This window comes from Folsomia candida, unplaced genomic scaffold (genome assembly GCF_002217175.1).
Source record: "Folsomia candida strain VU population unplaced genomic scaffold, ASM221717v1 Fcan01_Sc006, whole genome shotgun sequence".
NCBI classification, from domain to species: domain Eukaryota; kingdom Metazoa; phylum Arthropoda; class Collembola; order Entomobryomorpha; family Isotomidae; genus Folsomia; species Folsomia candida.
This window is the reverse complement of record NW_019091198.1, coordinates 4,778,570-4,800,475: the sequence shown is the minus strand read 5'-3', so window position 1 is coordinate 4,800,475 and position 21,906 is coordinate 4,778,570. Positions and strand designations below refer to the sequence as shown.

Below are 21,906 nucleotides of genomic sequence, written 5' to 3'. Positions count from 1 at the left end.
ATGTTGCATCCCTGGCAAAGTTACGTAATATCCAGTGCGGTTGAAACATGTATGCATTTGTGTGTGTGTGTGGAATTTAGTGTCTGTGTGTGCATTGTGATGAGTGAAGGAGTGCAATATTATGGAAGTGCTTAATGGATTAATGGGAGAAAGCATGTTAGCAACGGTGTTCGCGAGTACAGTATTAAATTCCCGTAGGCTGACAGATGCACATTATTATGGCTCGACCAGATTCTACGACTGTGAATGGAAACAATATTCCTGGTGCAGTTCTACTCTTGGGGGATGGATAGAAAGAAAAGTAACAATGATGATGATGAGAGAAAATGTTGACATGAGATCGAGTGCATGTTGCGTGGTTTACTCAAGGTTTACAAACTTCACCAACATGCTCTTGTACTTTGAGTCGTATTATGCATTACACAAACATGTACAGCTTTCAAGATGGGAGCAAATGAAATTTAGCCCAAAGTTTGGATGACAGTGGTTGGTGCCACTGTGATTTGTGATGATCATGTGATTTGTCAATATCAACGGACGACTGGGGGACAGGTAGGTTGAATTGTAATATTGGCGAAATTGATTGAGTGAAATGAAGTTGGGGCTCCTACCCCTGCCTGACTTTTGAGAATGGGCCGAGTGAAAATTGCACTAATGTGTATAAATTGAAGTGGATAAGGAAAGTTGAAGCCAGTCAGGAGAGACAGATAAGCATTCCCATCCAATCCGGGAGCAATTCATTGAGCGGGCCTAATGTCTACTCCATTTGATTTTATTTCCCCCATTCATCCCACTCCCCCGTGGCTATCAAAGATATGGACTTTTGATTAGTCTCCATTCCTTCTCTCTCCACTCCTCCTCGGATTATGCTCCCGTCCATGTAAAACACACCAACACAAAGATTTATTCCTCAACTCATAACTGCATCCATATTATACATGCACAATTTACTGTTTTTTTTCAAAATTCAATCTGGGTTAACGTCAAATAGTATATGCTAAGTAATAGTGTGCTATTTGGCAGCTGATTGCCACTCTGAGGAGGAAAATGAAAGTGAAAGCTCCAACCACCCAGACACTGTAAAGTTCAAGTATTATGTAATAGTTTTGTAATACAAATTTGATTAGCCCAATTTCATTGTGAGCGAGGTTGGTGGTTATCTCAGTTTTCCATTTATTTTACCAATTGCTCATTACGTTCACTCCAGTTATTTTAATGGACCATGTACATACCTAGTTGTAAACAATTGCCTCACTCTGGTAAGCTCCTGTCTAAGCTTATTTCCAAGGAGGAAGGTGTATGTATGTACATTCCAATTGATCTCGTAGGATTAAGAGGAAAATTAGATGGGAATTAGCAAAAACCGGTGGATGCAATTGCACATAATTAGTTTATGGAGAATTTTAGGAGAGGATGACACAAACGAGTGAAAAGAGAAATTCGCAAGTTGTGTTACAAGTTTTTTTTCAATTATCCAACTTGTTCAAGGGAAACATTACGAGGCTCTTTTTTCCGTACTTTTTCTGTAATCTCTGGAGGTGGGCACTAATGTTACCTTAAAAACTATGCTACCAAAGCTTGTTTAGTTTACGGGGTTTTATATTGCAACTCTTCCTACTGCAACTACCGTCTCAATGCCCTTCTTACCCAGCCTGAGCAAGAGTTGCAATATACGTAACACGCTATATTTGTCCAGTTAATTGAATCTGAAAATAGCGTATAAGCTTGCAAAAACCGTCATCATCCAACTTTTTCCTTTCAATCCGTCGAAAAACTATTGACTTTTTAAACTTTATAAACAGCAAGACATGTCGACATCAACAAGAAATTGAGTCGTTTCGATTGCGTCAATATTTGCAATAAGCTAAAATTGAGCTTGGAGGCGATCCCCCGATCTCTCGAGCTTTTTTCCATCTCCCGTTTGTTTTATGCTCTCCTCTTCCTCTGTTGATATAAACTTTGAAACACAAAACGGGCAAATTTCTAGAATTCCATCATCATCATCCTCTAATCCAAGAGTGCGAGGTCACTAATGAAGGATCACGGACCATAATAATATCGCATTTCTGCATCCTAATTCCAACGTCGACGAGTAAAACTCGTGCTGCTGCTGCTGCGGACGGAAGTGGAGAGATGCCTCCGGAATAGTTTGGTCTCCGATGCGAGTTTCGACAGTGCTACGAGTCTCTGGAGATGCTCTATTTCTCTGTCTCTCCATCCACCACCAGGACCCACGATTACTACCCGGGCTGACTGATGCTGATTCAACTGCACATTTTATCCCGACACTCTTTGAGTATGACTTATGCTCCTCTACGAATTTTGTTATGCTGCTGTGTACGATAAAATCATGGAAGATCTGAATTTGCTTGGTGGAGCAACCAAGAATCAACCACAGTAAACCAAACTTGGCCTAAAATTATGAGACTACGGCCTCCTCCAAACTCCAAATGCAAGTCGTTAACATTTAAAAGTTGAAACATGGAAACATTTCTGAGTGGGTTTGCTCTAATACAGAGACCATTGGAAAGATATTAACTCGAGTGTATTATCGCAATTTGAGAAGCATTCATGCATAATGTACGTATTAGCTCGATCAATTCAGAGCGGGAGGCGATGCTTCTTGTCGTGTTATTATTATTATGAGGCGAATATATGTCGCTCTAAACCAGCAGCTGTATAAGAGGAGGTACATGGCCGCCCAAGTTGGAGATAAGCAAGGGTAATGTTGTCCAGTGAGACAAGAGAGCACACATGCATGGCAATATCATTCACTTAAACAATGAACTATCCCCTGAGCCGTGCTCATATTTTAAAATAAGCTGCTCCTGCCGTGCGATTCCAGTTTTCGGAATTTAGAAAGACCGCAAACATCCAAAGATAACTCGTTAGCATTCGAGTTGGTTAGTGCATTAGTGGCACCCGTTTGCAAAACTCTTGTCTCTACGAACTACGACGCCTATGTACTTGTGCTACTGCTTCTGCTGCCTCTGCTTCTGCCTCTGCTACTGCTCTGGTGTGGGTTCAAGTATCAAAGTTTGCTCATCTATTTATTTCAACTATACAACCTTTCTCGTGTATTGTGTTTTGTATTGCGGTTTGGCGTGAACTTTCTCTTCTGTAATCGAGCATAAATTATTTTATACGAGCGAGTCCTGGCATCGACGCGGGCCTGAAGTTGAAAGACTGTGAAATGAATGTGATCAGCGTACCAACGAATGAAGGAACCAATATCCGCCAGCCAGCCAGCCAGCCAGCCAGCCAGCATTGCATTCCTCCGCCAAATATAGAATGGCCAACATTTGCAGACTTTATGATAATAAAAGCCGACCCTGTTTGTCATATTAGTATTATTTGCAAATTATTTCCACTCCCACGCACTCTTTCTTCCACTTTTACAGACTCATTATCGCGAGAACAACATACTGCTTCTGACTGCGAAATACTGTAGAAAAATATGGAATTAACTGATTAGTTGATTCCAACAAAAAGAAAATGTTTTTGAAATGAGGGTGAGGAAACATAAAATAAAGTTACTCTAAATCACTCTTTGTTTTAAAGGAAAATAAATGGAGAGTGAAATAACCCGTAAATCTAGTATGACCAAAAGAGAGAGAGAGAGAGATCACATTGCAATGAAAGCATTGAAGAAAAAACGCTATTTTTGGAGTAACGGAGCTGAAAATATCAGTAACTCAACAGAAACCTACGAGTAAGTAGTGACCGTAAAAATTCTCGTGAGCCCAGATCTGGGTAAAGGTGAAGAAGATGCGGATCTGCGGCGGGGATGTGTCCTATGGATGAGCAGCATGAATGTCGGGGGAGAGGTAGCCTTAAATACATGGCGAGGGATGGCTGTATGGATGGCTGGTGTAGGTGAGTAATAAAAAGAAGCACTTCAAAGGACCAGGAAGGAAATAGGAATAGGTTTCTGTGGATTATGGCATTACGGAGGTGGATGGGAGAAGTATTATTAAAGGGAACATAAATTGAGCCGTTCCCTTCCTTCATAACGCCTTATGATATGATATCATATCATCCCGGCCGCACCTTTGTGGTCCGGTCTGGTGGTTCTGTTATTAGTGGCAGTATTTTGCAACGTGATCAATTTTATCTTTCTCTATAAGCTCAAGCACCGCTCCAGAGAGAAATAAGTGTACGTATGTATATTCATTCGCCTATCTCTCGCACTTTTCTTTGTCCTTGTGTGTATGTGTGCACAAACGATATATGTATTGCTCGCTACGCTAAAAACATCAAAGCATGACATGCAACCACCACCACAACCTGGGGATAACATGTTTCAAATTTTGAATTAGAATCTGTGCCCGGTAAAAGTCGATGCAAAATGAAAAAGATGAAGGTTGCAACAAATCAAAGAGGATTGGGTTTGAAAGTGAGTGAGCTATTGGTGGTGGTGCTGTGGAAGAAGAACAAGCTCAAAGTTGACTGCTTGTGGAAAATAATTTTCTCTCGGTGATCGCACATTGGCAAAGAGAGCAGCATTGTTGCATGCTCTGGTTTTGCATCTTTTCACTGGGAATGAATACATAATAACAACAAGGACGTAAAGCGTATTGTCGTTTGTCACCAGTGCGGCAGAGTCGTTGTGAGTGTTTGAGTTGAAGCTTTCGACTAAAATGCGAACTGCTTTATCTGCATCTCTCTCTCCTCCTCGTCGTCCTCCTCCCTTATCCGTCCCTCTTTTCTGTATCCTCCAGAGCATAACAGTGCACTAACTAGGAACTAACGAGGAGGTGGAATATTCCACCCGAATGAGTGAGTAAAGCTGGAATTGACGGAAGGAGAAGAATAAAGACTATTCATAAATGTCACCATCAAGGCAGACATGGCATCATCACCAGCAGAAAGGCAGACACACTTTATAATTCTGCCTCACTTTTACTCGCCCTTTTCCAGAAAAGACGAAATGAAAATGTACACTTGCACTGGATGAGCGGCGAGTGAGTGAGGCTGTCCTATTGTCATATTTTGTTCTTCAGTCAGCACCACCAAGAAGATGACGTCCGTTAGAATACAAAATTTGAAACTGCAACTGGGTGATGCGCCGTGATTTTATTGTACTTTTTACATCTTTGTGTGGTCTAATTCTTGAGAAAGTTACAAGTTTTGGATTTTCTCTTTTGGCAAGTCTACATCTAGTGGGCGATGGGGATTATCGCATTAACTAGGTCATTGAATTTTTTGGAAAGAAGCTAACTTGACCAGTTACATCCACTCGTGCTCAATTTATCCGAAATTTATATCTTTCTGTCCAGTAAGGCTGTCTCTACAGAATTAAATTCTGATCGATTGACACCATTTGGAAAACCGGTGATTCTGACCCAGAAATATATACATTGGTGAAAATTCGTAAAAGTGGTACTTGTACTTCTCATCACTCTTTACTTTCTCTCCTCTTGCAGTGTCAGTTCGTTCTTGAATTGAATCCAAAACCTTAAACTGTGCACAAAAGATGGTCCCTCAGAACATCTCTTCGAAATATAATCTCTTGACAAACTCGCCTTAAACCAATGGATCTATTTATGCCGGCTAGTTGAATATAATTTGTGAAAAATATACCTCCCAACAATGTTTGCGTGAGCATGATCCCAGTTTTATATTTTATTTCGAACATGCCCGGGAAATAAAATTTTTCAACCAGCCTCTCCTTGCAATATACAATATGAAATGAACGTGTAAAGATTTATTGGGTTTTGCCAGCATGAGCTTTGTGGGCATTATTGGTCCTCCATCCATATGCCATAATACGTAGTAGAGGAAGACGAGGCTGGGTTTGGTCATCCTGCTGCTGAGCTGAAGGGAAGAAAGGAAAGTTTGGGAATGTTGGATGTGATTGAGGATTCGTCTCACGTTGACCAGGCAGCCATTTGGAGAATGGGAAGAAAACTGCTCTCTCTCACACGAAACTGTCACTACATTCTGGAGAGAAAGTGGGAGGCCTAGGAGCTCACTTGCTTGCCAACGGCTCAACTTTCCCACTTTCACTTATCCAGCCTCCAGACGGGACACTCAGCTGTGAAGTGATCGCCAACACCGGTCCCATTTGCATTCTCCACTTTTTCACTTTGTAGATGACAGACCATTGCCTCGGATGTTGTATGTTATGTCCTCTCGTATCATATAAAGGGCCCAAGCAAATGAAAAACCCAAGTCAATGAGTGCTGATAATGGCCAACTTTCAGAGAGATTTCTGTGTTAGCTACAAGTACAGAGCATCAAACTGCCCTCATATTCCCCATACATATCTCCCACAAAAACCCAACTATATATTTTTATTGTGTCCATTTAGTTGCACAATTACAGCAATTAATTTCATAATGAGGACAAAATTGAAGGTGGTGCAGTACCCCAAAAATCGTGACACATAAGGCACCTTGTTCCTCTCTACCACTTGACGAGACTCTGTAGCTTTCCCCCACTTGCTATTCTCCCTGTGCATACAAATTCCTACCGTGGAACTGGCACTAGCTCCGCGTGAAACGTGTAGAAGTTAACTTTCTGGAATAGCATAGGCAAAATTATGCGCCTTCGATCCATTTGAGAATCACCTCGTGAAGCACAACCAGTTGACGGCGTGCTTCTGTTGTGGGGAAAATGGCATGGATCGAGTCGAACGAATATATCGCTGAACGTTGGAACGTGTCATTCATTGAGTGGCGACAGGACAATAAAAGTCAACAGATAAGATGGACTGCTGGCATAGGAGAGCAAGAGTGAGTGAGTGAGTGAGTTAGTCTGGTCTCTGTTGTTGCCGAAGCAGGTGAAGTGAACTCTGCCTGACTGAAGCAGAATCTGGGTAAGTAAGTCAACCAGAGAGACGCACAACATTCTTTTATTAAAAAAGAGCGAGCGAGCGAGACAGAGATAGAAATAGAAAAATGAGCTGAATGGTTTTAATGATGGATGTCAGTCGGCCAACAAGCGGAGCAAATGGAGAAAGTCGTGTTATGGTAATAATAGGAATACGATGATATGGTGGTGACTTATCTTTATTTTACTTTATTCGAGTCCATTTTACTGCCCTTATTGACCCACTGTTCCGTCGCTACTAGTACTTTTGCTCTGCTGTGTCAATAGTGAAGTTTCTCCATTCCTCGGGGAAATATGATATGATGCCAGTGAGACGGAGCAACAATAAGAACATTTTATGACACGCTGTGGCCCAGATGATGGAATGTGATGTTATGTGACATGATACGATCTCTTCAGTGTCTTGCTTTTCCTACCATATTCCTTCTCCTCGGACTTTCTCTTCTGCTCGAAAGGAAACAGTGGCATAGACGGAGCCATATTAGCATATAGCTAACAAGACCAGTAGCAGCAGCAGTAGGGAAAGAAACATCTCTTCTTGTTCATGATGATGCATCGCGTCGTCCTCTTAAACCACATTTGATGCCCATATTCTTGTTGAGAGCCGGCTCTCCTCTTGAAACGGAGGAGAGATGGAAAATAATTCTATGCATTAAAGCAATTCCTTTCAATCTCATCCTATTGAAAGAGTCATCATTGTGCACAACATTTCTGCAATGTCTAAAAGCACGTTTTGAGAGCATGTGTACCTACTCATAACATGCATGTCCGCGTATACTTACAAGTATAGATATAGACCCAGGTATTACGTAACTTGTAATTTGGGCCGGTTATTTTTTTGGGTAGAACGTTGTAAATTTGAAATTTCTAATATGTAATAAACCAGTATATAATTGGGGGTAGAATATGTTTCGTCATGCTTGGCGGAGGTTGTGCTAGTGGTGGTGGGAATAACACTCGGAAAGAGAAATAACTCAAGGGAGCGAAGGAAGAGGAGAGAAAGTGAGAAAGACACTTTCTGCAAAATCCCATCAACTTTGAGCCTCACCATATCGAGCTGGTCGTAGTTGGGCGAAATTTGTTCTATTTTATACTTTAAAGTGCTATCAAAGCATAGTGTGTAGTTTTGGTTGTGTAAAATGGTTCTACTACACAGTGCATTTTTCTCAGTGAAAGTCATGTCTCACTGAGATTGAAGCTCACTTCTTCTCTCCTCCTCCTCCTCATCCAACTAACTGACGGCAACTAAGAGACTCCTTGCAGACACGGACAGCAGACCAGATCCTGTACAAATTTCGCACGGGCTGTTCAAGTTTGCAGAATTTGACAAAAGTAATTCAAGGGGGACAAAAATATCGCATAATTTCTGAAGCATGTCAGATCCATATGAACTCGTGGTACGGCTTGAAATAGAGGGAAGGTTACAACGTGAGGGATGAATGAATTGCTTAGTTTGGCTGGTTGGATGTATTTATTGATGGCATGAATGACTCTATTGAGAATCTTCTTCCCTGGATTTCAATACTTTTCTCTCTCTCTCACTCCAAAGAGGAACACTCAATCCGCATCTCCAATCCCACCATGCCAAGGAAGGTCTGGTATGTGTGTGCCGAGCTCAGCTGGGCAATTTGAAGTCAAGTAAAGCGTGTTGATATTGAATATAAAATGTAGCAAAGGCAATAGCTTGCAGCATCGTTTTATCCAAAAGAAACTTTTCACCCTGAGAAAGGTTTCAGCCAAGCAGCCAGAGCAGCTCCTTCTTCTTATTCAGCTTCAAGTCGGTTAAGTTTTTCCTTAAAGTCTCTCCAAGCCAAGTTTTTGCTGCTTCCTTACGCGGCTCCTGCTGCATTGGTTTGGTAAGGTGGATGGAATACTTGATTCGCAAAACTGGAGAGGAGAAAAGGTGAGGAAGAGGGATACGTGTGTGTGTATACAGCATAGGGACAACTTGTGTGTGTGTATGTGTTGGTTAGTGGCTCTCCCAGTTTGAAGATTCAATATTCAATGGGAAGAAAGTTTGAAAACGAGGGAATCAATTTTCCAGCGACATTCGCATCCTCTTCTTCTTCTTCCTTCCAGCCTCCTACAAATACACAATCCCATTTTCAAATCAATGCAATAGCAGTGGCCGTGTAGTAGCAGCCGATTGCACACAAAGTTGGCCTGGAGATAATACAACGGCGATACTCATCGCATTTGGAGCGATTACTTGCTAAAACTAACACCTCGTCGTCCTACTCCTTCTTCTTCTCTTTGTTCCGAGATTTGGCTTATTTCGGAATGGTGTGTGTGCGATAAATCTTTTTGCAATGAGAGCTTGAATATTTAGATTCAGACAGTCATTCCCGTTTTCGACACTCGTTACATAATTCATTCCGAAGCAGAAAGGAGAGAGGTTCATTTATACGTACAACAATTCATCCTACTTGCAGACCATAGCTACTTAGGAGTCCGTGTGCAGTACACTAATCTAGCTGTTTCGTAGAAAGAATGACCTTTCGGCTGGGACGAGAGTGCGAAATCCGTAAATTGTGAGAGACAGGAGACAGAATGGCGAATGTTTGCTTTGCTGGGGACATTGTTTCCGAAATGATATACTACACAGTTGCAGTTTGGATTATGTATGGGTTATTTGTTGCGACTGCATGCTGTTATTTGAGACGGGCTACAATAGTGACTATGCGCCTATGGAGGGACTTAAGACCCAGTGATGGTGGAAGTGAAGAGCTCATTTCTCGGGGTGAAGTCTGGAGAGATTGAAGTTGCAGATAAGAAGGAGTGTTATTGTATCAAGACTGGTATAAAAATAAGAGACCTTTCCCCTCAATGTGTCACTTATCTTCCGTCTTGGAGCAATATCTGCGACATTTTTATGCCAGAAGTTCAATATGCGAAGAGAGTGGTTGTGGAAGTATAGAATAAGAGGCATAAGTAGGTCACACCCACCACCACCACCAGTGCTTTGACTTGACTCCAAAAAGATAATATTGACAAAGTGTTCTTGTTTTGCCTCAGTCATGTTCTGTCATAAACGGCGAGAATAGAAAATGGAGGAAATTGTACCAATAGAAAGCAATAACCTTACACTTGTAAAGGTGACAGCAGCCCTGGAAATGCCACCCATATTTGTGTGTGCCAGTCGTCGTCGTCTTCGTCGTAGTCGTCGTCGTAGTAGGAGAGGTTTTTTTTGCTTTGGGGAATTTTATAGCTAATGCTTCACTGCTTGTTGCGGATTTTATGGTGAAAGGAATTTACTTTTTTATGTGAGAATCCCAAACATTTGTTATGCCATTATTCCGAGGACTTTGTTTCCTCTTCGTCTTCATCAGTCAGAGTTGGAGGAGGAGGTCTCATTAATTCGCCAGATGCCCAACTTTTCTTCTTGAAGAAATGGTTTGTCGTCGTCGAAATTTCAGCACCACCACCACCAGCATCCAAAGATGAGACGAGGGCTGAGTGCGAGCTGATAGAAATTCGAGACAGAAATAATGAAGTAGGAAAGAGCCAAGTGATCAGATGAGTGACTCGCCCGTGGCACATGAATAATGCAAAAGAATTCTGTGGGATTCGCTCTCTGTTAGCAAATCCTTTTATTTCACCAGCTTGGTTTTAGAATTTTGGATCGGGTTTTGTTTCTGGTTTGGTTTGCAATTTCACAGTTTCACATCTAAGCACCCACCAAACCAACCAACCAGGCAACCCACTCGACTCCTCTCAACGCAGCCCAACACTATAATCAACGAATCAACAATGTGCTCCATCTTCGTATTTTTGCCTCCTTCACAAGTAAAAATGACTTGACGAAGACGGATTTTCCGCATATTTGGCATTACTTTGGCTTGAAATGTTTCGGAAATTCAAAAGTGAAATCTTGTTGACGCTTTCACAGATAGTGACGACTCACTTTCTCCTCTGAGCGTGTTTCTACTATCTCACAAGGCTCGGATGCGAGTGTGCAGTGTGTGGTTGCTATTGTTGTATCTATTATGCTTGGTAGTTTAAAATAATCCACACTGACTGCTCAAATCAGAATGATGAGGAGTGAGTCGTTGTTGGCTGCGGCCGTGATGTGCTCTTCTGATGAACATGGGCAGCAAAGAGGGTCGTTTAGACTACTGCTGCTCGTTTCCTCTATTGCTGCAGCACGTATAACGTGGGATCTATTTCATTTATGCACTAATCAAGAAGGCGAGTGGATGGTTTGCCTAGATTTGGATTAACTCGCTTTCTCTCTCTCTCTCTGCTCCTCTGATGACTGGTCGTCATTAGCTGGGTGAAAGTGAGTGCATCCACGGCTGGCAAGTCTTTGCGTAGCAGAAGCAGCAGCAGCGGAAAAGGTGATGCAATGGTTGTGTATAGAAATTTGTTGCGCCTGTGGGTGCCCAATACAAAAACTTATTTGCATATAGATGGGAAAAGGATTCTCTCTATTGTGCTGAGAATTCAATCCAATTCGTCTATTGAACTGCAGAAACAGGGGAAAGGGATAAGACACCAAGCAACCACTTGCTCCAACCAATAATAAATAGCAATCCGCCAGCCAAGACGAGGTGGTTGCCTCCTTGGTGGCAATAGTAGCCAGGTGAGGCGCACACGGATATAGATAAGCCAGTTAAAGGGACACTACATCTTCCCCTTTTCCCTATCTATCTCCTCCGGTATGGCGTGCTGCAGGACCACATCTTACCAAATTCAAACCTTGTAGTTCTACTCGGGTGCAATGTTTCATACTTTTATGACACCACCTTGGGTTTGGTGGTGAAATTCCAAGTGCGGAAAGAAAAATTCCGTTGAGTCGACGTGACATGCATTAATTTTCGCATGATGCTGATATTATGACATTTGCACACCGGCAAAGACGACGGCGACGACGAGGAGAAGAAGAAAAGTTTGTTTTGTTCTGAAAATCTGTTGAAACTAGTTGCCAGTATAAATGTAATTCTCTCTGGGTGAATGCATCCTGAAATGTATGCCTTGTCTTGGATTTGAAAAATTTGCACGTCTAACTATTCAAACCAAGTTTGAGAGAGAAGGAACCTTGTTTCATAGGGATTCACAAGGCATTTCCATACATTTCCAGCCACAATAATGGGGTCAACTCGAGATTATTCTTCTCCAGCTACTCTATTCATGTGTATGTTGTGGATATGTAGACTGTTTCCTGTACTTGAGAATAAAAAGTTAGAATTTGATCATTATTTTTCTATTTTTTGGTAAATAAAGTACTGCAATTTAAATATACGTACGATTTTGCCATTAATATCGAATAATGGTGAGCAATCTGATGTGCAAAGCTTTTATCAATAATTCTGCCCCTAAAATAAGCAATTATTTTATGATGTAGATTTATTTTTTGCTCTATCTCGCTTTTTCATATTTGGTGATTTGATGCGAGTCTGTGTGCCTGTCGTTGTACTTTGGATTGATAACCCTATAACCACCATAAAGCTCTTCTTCCCAAAAACAAGCATCTCTTACAGTGCAGATTTCCATTAGTTTATTCACCAGACCAGAAAATATAGCTATATGGATTTATCCTAGTTTCGGATGATCCATATTTCCTGCATATTTCCACTTTCCTAATAAATATTGCAAAATTTTCCCAAGATTTTTTTCCGTAAAATGTTGTTAAAATTTCATAAAACGACGTGAGTTTGTGTTATGTGACCTGTGGACGGCCCTTGGCAAAATTTAAGCAACAACTTTTGTCTTGAAGCTCAAGAACAAAAAATCCTGTCAAGGGTTACCCGTCATTCTATCAGCGTCCACCTCTGCGAGCAAATTGTGAGGACTAAACACTATATGCTATACATTCATACGTATGCAGATAGATGTTTAAATCTGGCTTTATAGTATCTGCTACACAGTTTTGCATAAAGCCTCGAGTTAAAATAATGGTTTATTCGCAAAATAAATCTTCACGTTTCGGCTGAAACCTAACAACGGCACTGCACACACACCCGACGTGATTTTATGAGGAAACGTATAGTTGGAGCTAGAATACAATTATAGACTATTGTTCCATGTGTCCTCTTTGCAGGTGAAAACGAAACCTGCCTTTTCTCCGTTTGTATTAACCTGCTCAACCCTTTCCTTCCACACCATATAACGAAAAGCCTGCCTTTTTTATAAAATACTTTTCGAGATAATAATCCTGCATGGGAATTAGACTTCTATTTCTGTTCCATTTTCCTTCATTCATATATTCATCTCCAGCACTCACTCCTCCACAGCAAAAGAAGAGCCATACATATCTGTGAAGATTCAGCTTTAAGATTAAAGCTGGGTTTTCCCCGAAATCTTTTTTGAAAGAAAAAGTAATGAATTTTTATGATCTTCAAAGTTTTTATCTTGAGAAGCTTCTCATCCTATTCAAATTAGAATTCACTCATATAAATATTCGCATAAGGGATGTTTGTGAATGCAAAAGTCTTCCTATTGAAAAATGATATCTCTTTTGATTATACAAAGTCTTATTTATTTGTAATTCTTTAAACTGCTGCAGATTTATTGCTAGCATAATGGTTATTAATAACTTATAATGTATGTATAACATTTTTGAGATTTAAAACTAGTCTATGAACACGGTTATGTTTTATCTTTTGTGTGTATGGTGTGTCGTATTTGATACGAAGAGAAATGAAAATAGGAGAACTTTTATATTTTTGTTTGAGCATTCACCTCAGCACCCCCACCAGTTTGTACTACTAATGGACCTCGGTATGAATTATTGACTGAGAGTGTGAACTGATACCACGTATCTCACTCACTCACTCACAATACCCAACTGACCGCATCTTGAATCGAATAATCTGATCCCATCCTCAAATCCAGAGCCAGTTGCTGACATGGACGGTATCGACACGACGTTAGGTTGAATCGTAGCGTTTAACTCTTCTTCAATCTTTCCAGAGCAAAATATGGAGTCTAAAATTACTCGAGGAGTGTGAGGATCAGATCAGCATTCGAATTATGTTTCTTCATGCTTTCTCCCAGTTTGTGATTTTTTGGGGTTCGCTCTTCTATAGTTTTACTTTCTTTTCGCCTCCTTCCTTCCATCCGTCCTGGCAGCACTCCATTCCTTCGAGATTTCAAATTTGGACGAGATGAAAAAAATTCTAGGGAATGTTCACAACAATATCGCTTTCTATACGACGTCTTGTTTCTGGTGGTTGGTAAAAATTTTTATGTGCCACACAACAAGCCACAAAAAATATAATAGTTGGAAATTTGGATTGACTTATATACAAATTACTCTAAATTTTAATGTTTCTTGAAAATTATAGTTTAGCAATTGTTAAGCTCGAGGTATTACATACGCCGAAATTCCGTGTGGTGAGTAGTGTGGCGACGTGCAGCTTAAGCTAAATTTTTGAGCACACCCTTGACGATATTCCCTACGCGGTGATGTAGGCAGGAGAAGGTGCTTTCACTTACTCTCTCTTCTGCTGGTCCTAGTTTCCACTCCATTCTTCCGCATCTTTATGGGCGTCGGGTAAGCATAAGCAAACCTTGGTGTGTAAGGGCCTAGCAACACACACGAGATCTTGCCTCAACAATGATAAGGCAAAAGAGAGAGAGGAAGAGAGGGAGGGTTGTCGGCACTGTGGTGTGGATAACGTACCATAGCAAACATAAGATTCACATGGGTGCACATTATTGCTTCTTCGCAGTGGTCTCCTCAGGCAGCATGACGCTGTCCAATGTGTTCTTCAAAAACTTGAATTGTCCTTTTTTCGCGCCTCACTGGACCCAACGTGATGATAACCACATATCGTAATAACAAGTGAAATAATAAGATTATCGTCCCTTTCCTATACGTGTGTAATCTCCTTGTGTGGCAGAATTGTAGTTTATACAGTTCTCTGAGAGAGGGATTCATTTCTATATAATTTTGAGATGCAACTCTGATGAAAATAAAATAAAAAATTCCAATTTCGAAAAGTGTTAGTTTCTTTATCCGAAGGGGACGACAAAAAGTTTGTTTGAATGTTCTTTTGAACGTGAAGGGTTTTTTGTTTCACTTTGCCAAACACGCTGCACTCTTCCAAACAGATGAAGCAGGACGAGTTTAACTTTTTGCTGGGTGGCATACCCCACACCATTTTGAGGATTATCCATTTTTATTTATTTTATATTTCGCTGTCTTCATAATTTACGGGATTGAGAAAGCAAATGAAGAGGGAGGGTGACGTTTCATTTTGAAATATAAGATTTACAAGAAGGATGACTTTCCCACTTTCTCTCACTTTTTACCCCCGCATCCAGAGTATCAGAATATACTACGCTACTGCATGTGCATATAAGGAAGTAAGTACTACTACCAATTACTTTACATGAGCATTGAAATCAAACGGATTTTGCTTATACACGGGCATTATGTGAATCTATTTGGCTAGAATACTCTATAGTGAATAATTACACGCAGTTTAATTTAAACTCGGACAGGAAAACAGAGAATTCGCACGTTCCCTTCGATAGATTGCGTAATTTGGCTGTGACTTCAATTCTATGTCTTATCTGAAGAAAAGCAGAGAAATTAATCTTATCGGCCCTTCTGTCGTATTTTACCTTTAAGTGTTTGTGGTGTTGAAACGATGCGGCAAGAGAACGGTTCTTCTTCTTCTTGGCATATATGTTTATTGGAGGCATTTCAACGCCAAGTTTACCTTGTAAATTTAGATACCATTCGAACTGGATTAAAGAAAGTTTAACTTGCAGCATACATGTCACACAAGTTTATGCATGGCTAAAATATACGTCAAGTCGTATACGGACCCAACTCTTCCGAATACTGAATGCAAACCTAGTCGACTTTGATAAGAGTTGCAAAATTCAGTTCCGCCACACGTCTGTTAAGTTTGATTCCATTGTGGAGCGTAAATATGCACGTGGGTGTGTGTGTCTGATAAGGGTGTACGAAGTACTATTTGAACTTGAGGGTCTCTTCCTCACTTACAAGTTGTTTAGCTCTGGCTAAGCTACAGTTTAAAATGTAGATTAATGGATGTGCCAGGAGAAAGTGTGAATTATTTGTGAGAGCAAGAGTTGAAGATTTTCTTTATGTTTGTATTTTCAGGAAGACAAAGAAAGATCCGACATAAAGACATATATATATAAGATAATTCACAACATATAATATAAGGAACGTTAACATTTTAATTGTCAGTCAATTTCGCCTTCTTCACGTTATCACCACTCTTGCCCTCCATCCACATTTTGCTCTTGAAATACTCTTGATTTCGCTTTGGCAGATGTTTTAAACATGCTCCAATTGATTCCAGGAATATCTCTTCACATCCATTTATTCGCCTTAATGAGCTTTGGAACTTATTGTCACATTCAGAATCTGCCACTAACCGAGTTGCATTTTTTATTGTGGTAGCAGTGGCAAAGTTCATGGATGGGTATCCTATTGGCGTCACGTCTTTTGGATAGAATGTCCATCCATTTAGGAATTGTTGCACATAACTACAGGCATTAGGGGATAAAAGCCCATTTCGTGCGTTTTCTGCTCCAGCATAGTTGTTATAGTAAATTTTTTCTGCGGCACCAGGCAAATTATTAGATGAAGTGAAATCTACGCTCATCCCCATCTCATTTCCTGTCTCAATTTCAATCCACTTGAACATATAGCATTGGTGTGGTCTGTCCTTCTTTCCGTCTCGACTAGCTTTTCATACTTCAAACACTGAATATTCATATTCTCGCCCCCCTCATAAAAAAACGAATCCTCCTGAATTTCGATGTGGTAGTGTTGAAGGTGTTTGTTCAATGCGGTTAACTGGTTGAAAGAAATTTGGCATTCCAGACACTGATATGGATGCAAAACTAAAACAGTAATAATAGTTTTTTTATTAAAAATTTGGTTAAGGATATTTAATCTTTACTTTAACTTACACATGTGCTTTATCTGGACATGATCAGAAATGCTAGATTGGCGTTGCAGAATCGTTCCACATACTTTACACTCATAAGATGAAGTACTATGACGGATCGTTGCATTCTGAACAGTAATTGGTTCGTATAATGGTCCGGCCAAATTTTCATAAAAGTCCATCTAATCGAATAATATATAAAATCAAAAGTGATATAAATAATTAAACCTCATAAATACATAAATATTATTGAATTGAATGGTTTATTGATATATGGCCGTTGGCCCTCATCAAATTCACATATATTGGTACATTTTTTAAGTTATGATTTATAAGGCAAGAAAATGCATAAATATAATACATGAATGAATGATTACATGTGATTTCACCAGCTTATGGATAACCGAATTCGAAGTGGTTTTTTTGGCACCCGTATCCGATGTCTCTTCTAACACAGCATGAAGAATATATTTGTACATGTCCAGCAAGAAATCCTTCCTATTCGTGTAGACAGTAGGTTTCTGCTCCATTTTTTAACAATGGGTACAATTAGTTAATCGTTTTTTGTTTTTATCGAGAAAAAATTAACAAGGGAAATTACTTATTTTTATAGCGAAGAAGAAAAATTGAATGTTGGGAGGGTCGAGCGAGATGGGAAAAGATGGAAAAAAAGGAGCGGAGATCAAGAGGGTGAGCGGAGGTCAACCGCTGAACTTTTCCCCAATTATAAATGCACTGAGAAAAATTGGCACTCGTCGTACTCAAACAGCTTTGCAATTCAAAACTCATTAATTTAAATTCCCTTATAATAGGAAGACGAATAATATGATCCCTTCCTATAATATAATAATATAATATAATAATATAATAATATAATCCCTTCCTATAATAGGAAGACCCGAACCCCCCGGCAGGCCTCTCATCCTCGCCTTCACATCCAGAGCCGTGAACCTCTCATGGGCACCTCCTCTTGACACCCACAATAGTCGGATTACTCATTATATCATCCACACGAGGTAAGCGTAAACAACACTTTCTTCCTTCTCCAGTCTTTCCAGTGAACTCGAGGAGTATCATCAGCAGCATCGGGGAAAGCGCCACCAACCAAGTGCCACAGATCTTCATCAACCCAGGTTAACGCCAGGAAGCTGCTTCTTCGTTCTGCGAATACGATTAATTTAGCAGACTTTTACCCTGCTCACTCACACAAGACGACGACAGTGATGATTACATAGAGTCGGTCGGTCGGTATGTAGCTGGAGTAGCGCAGCTGTGTAAATTCATTGGACCAAAGCGTCAAACGACGTTTCCGTTCTTTTGTGAGGTTTCCATCCTCCTCTCGTCAGCATGGTTTTCATTTCATGTCAGAAATTATTAAGGAACATGGAAGAGCGAGAAGTTAAGTAAGCGCTGCTGATCATCACACCACGATGCATAATATTGTTTAGAATTGACGACTTCAAAAAGCTTGCACACTTGAAAAATATCTGTTTACATTGAAATAGTGTTTTTTTTTACAAAAAAACCTCACATATTCTTAACGGGATGGGTTTGCCACAAATGGAGTAATCAAGCACATAGAATTGAACCCTGGCCAAGTTGACGCCATTGTCGCCAAGGATTTGAAACACTTTGGCTTACATCCATTACGCCTTCCTCATATTTTCATGGAATGCTCTTCAAGCACCTTCCTTCTCAGCCTTCTCGTTGAGCAGATAAGTCCATTTCCCCATTTCCGCTGTTTCTCCCTTCAACACGTTGTCTTTTGTATTATTTATATAATTGGTGGCCTTGTTTGTGATTGACGAGACAGTGTGTGACAAAATAATGACATATGATAAGAAAAAGCGGTAAGAGTAACTGGTGCCCAGGAATGTCGGTTTATTTTTGTAAACCAACCTCTAAATGATACAAAGTAAAGATGATTGAAAGCCAAAACTTTACTGAACTGCATTGAGTATATAAATATCCCAATTGCATATCCAACAAGGAGAAAGTCCGTCAGCGTCACCAAATCATAGAACCATCATCATCATCATTGCTATTGCAAGTGGTATACGACAAGCGGTAAAGCAGGGTCAGGGTTGGAAGCATGATGCAAATAATGCAGAGTGAGGTTTTGGTGATAAACAATAAATTAACTCAGAATTAGCACAGACCCAAAAACTAACAAGTGAGCGAGGAGGAGAAAATTGGTCTAATTGGCGTTAATTTATATTGCATTACACACAAAGGTGGGAAGTGAAATCAAGAAGTTGGATCTACCAATCATTCCTTCCACACCTGTCCCAACCCCAACCAACCAACCGCGACTACGACTCCCATCCAGGTATTTTCGCCTCGTTCACAGTTCAGCCAGTTATAACAGGAACAGGATGCGAAATCATTATTCATTTCCCTTCACTCCTTTCAAATTAGAAACCGAGTGGTGGAGTTTCCAGCTCAGACATTTCTCAAAGGTGTTCCAATTTGATGCGGTTGGTATGATGTATATTCATGTGGTTGGAGTTGGGTTTTGTCGAAAATTCTTCCGAGCTAGCATTAAACTTGGAGCTGAGATAGCAGTCGAGGAAACTAAGAACTGTGGGATGCATGCAACAAGGGCTGATGAGACCTTAGAGTTAGTTCTCTCTCTCAGCCACCTAAACCAACATCTTTGCATTACAAATAACACGCAGAGAGATAGAGCGAGAGGCTGTACATGCATGGCAATGTTTGCTTATGCGTCAAAACCTGGATGTGGTTGTGGTTCCCTTGTGTGAGTGAAAGTCGACGGTGGTAGGTGGCTGACTGGCTGGATGGTTGGTTGGCTTGCTGGTGAGATGGTGATAACGCTTGAGCGGAAGCGTGGCATTCATTTACAGTTTATCTTATGCACCTTAATTAAAATCAGTGGGTTGGCCAATTAGTCTGCCTGTTCTAGCATATGGTCCTGCTTGGCTGGAGGATGTGCAGAGAACAAATACATCATCTTTTAATTAAGTTTATAAAAATATAAGGTCACAACCAGAAAGATGACGTGGAATTTCGTAGAAATAAAACAAGGTGTGCAATAAAATGTAAAGCACGACGACCTGAAGGGTGCCTGTTGTAATTTATAATTCACATCGTCATCCCTTTAGCTGCCATTTCCCATCTGCTTAGTTCCAGCAGCGGAGGAAGGCCGAGATTAAAGAAGTGATCATCGCAAACAGGGGGGGAATAATGGTAAATGGAAATGGGTTGGTGATGAAGGAGGCGTGTTGGTTAGTCAGTTGTTCGTCTTAGTTGACGTTGAACATCCATCGACAGAATGAAGACAAGTAGTTTGGCTTAGTGAGTGGTGAAAGTGAATGTCAAATTGAAAGTCGAGTATTCACAAAGATGTAAAGTGAGGGAAAAGAAGAAAAGAACTGGAGTGGATTGAAGTCTGAGAAAAATGAGGGTCGTGGCTCATTCCCATAATAATTCCGTAATTCACAGCGCGCTCTCCTCGTGGTAGGGTTGTGGAATTAATGAATTAAAAGCAAACCGTTCTCCTCCATCTTCAATGCAGACGACGACTCGCTCCGTCTGACAATGGATGCAGCTGAGGAAAAGCAAAAAATCTTTCTTCTCTTTCTCTCCTTTTTCTCCCAAACATCGACTGCACACAGATGATAATCATTCATAGCAAGGGAGAGAGAGAGAGAGAGAGAAAGTGCAGTTTCTTCTGGAATGCTGACTTTAATAGGTTTAACAACCTATGTACGTGTGCATATAGTTGTCTATCCCCTTTTTCGTGTTAATATTGGTGTGCATGGGAGGAGGTGAGTGCATTTCCTATCTTTAACGAAGGGCGTTTTATTTCGTTTAGCATATGGACCCGTGTACATGTGAAGGTGGCTCTTGAAATTACATTTTCTGTTCGGTAGGCTAAATTGTTACGAAAGAGTTGTTTGCTCAATGCTGAGGATATTTCATCAATACTGAAAACTTTGGAATTGGGCTCATAAAATCAAGAATGGTACAATCCAGATAAATAAAGTTGAGGTGAAAGTGAGCACGTATAAATCTGTCTGACTTTGAGTGAAATAGAAATGATAGAATAAAGTATAAAAGGGTTGGTGGTTGTTATAATAAAGCACTTTTTACTGCTTCAGTCTCTCCTCAACCCGTGGAAGAGAGTTGTCGAGGATTGTGGAGAAAGTGGAGGAATTATTCACTTTCCACTTCACTCTCTCTCTCTCTCTGCTGCCACTTCACATACGAGAGGGAAAAGCACCACCTTCACCAGAACCAACTTTTATCCCAACAGATATTCTTTGCAACTTTGTTCCAGCCTCTTTTGCATGACATTTTATCGCATACTTATTTATGGCATGCAAATAATTGATTTGCGAATTATAAGCTCCTGTATGCATGTATTTATACCTAAATACATGTGTGTGCTACCATGTTATATGGATTTGCGTTCCGTGGTATATGGGTTAAATCCATTTAATTAACGATATTTAATCCGACCTAATGCTATTTTCTTGGGCCGTGTATGTAGTTATGTATCATGTAAAGGTAATTATACTTCGTACTACTTAACAAGACAAAAATAGATTCTGGAAGCACCATCATCAGCATCGTGCTTAGAAGGTGACAATGCATATTTATTTATTTAGTCCTCCTTGAATTTTCTCTCAGATGATTCAAGTTAAAAACATTTGTAGTAAAGTTTGTTTGTTGTGACGAGTAAAATCATTTCAACGAGCGAGATGAAACGTTTTCCAAATTTTACTCTAAAAATAGACTTTCTGAGCAATAACTGCATATTAAATTGAAAAGGAAGTACAGTCTGCTTCATTTCATTCTATTATTTCCAAGGGAAGAACCATATTTAGTTTTAAATTTACAATACGCCACCCACAACCGCCCAACCACCCACCAGTCGTGCATTTCGGTTGAATTAGTTGAATGCAAAAGTTGCTGTTTGAAACAGAAGTTGGGAGCATGGCTGGAATTAAATTAGGGTTCAAACTTAAGCACTTAATAGCTCGTCTTTAATTGAGGGATTATAGTCTGGGGTTGCGTCCTCTTCGTCGTGACATTGCTGCTCCCAATTGCGCTCTCACTCTTTTGATCTCTTCTCACTGCCATCCATTCCATTGAGTGAGTTGGATGGCCATATTCCCATCGGAAGCAAGAATAAGTAGGAATGCTCCTCTCCTCCGTTACTTCGTTCATT

The 21,906-nt window shown here is 40.3% G+C and overlaps 1 protein-coding gene across 1 annotated transcript in view; it reads left to right on the top strand.

The window, feature by feature from the left end:
- LOC110850773 (tyrosine-protein phosphatase 99A) overlaps positions 1 to 21,906 on the top strand; it is a 134,073-nt gene that overhangs the window by 69,548 nt on the left and 42,619 nt on the right. The window contains exon 5 of the mRNA XM_022098332.2: positions 17,605 to 17,728. Coding sequence (XP_021954024.1) covers positions 17,605 to 17,728 — 124 coding nt within the window. The remainder of the gene's footprint in view (positions 1 to 17,604; positions 17,729 to 21,906) is intronic.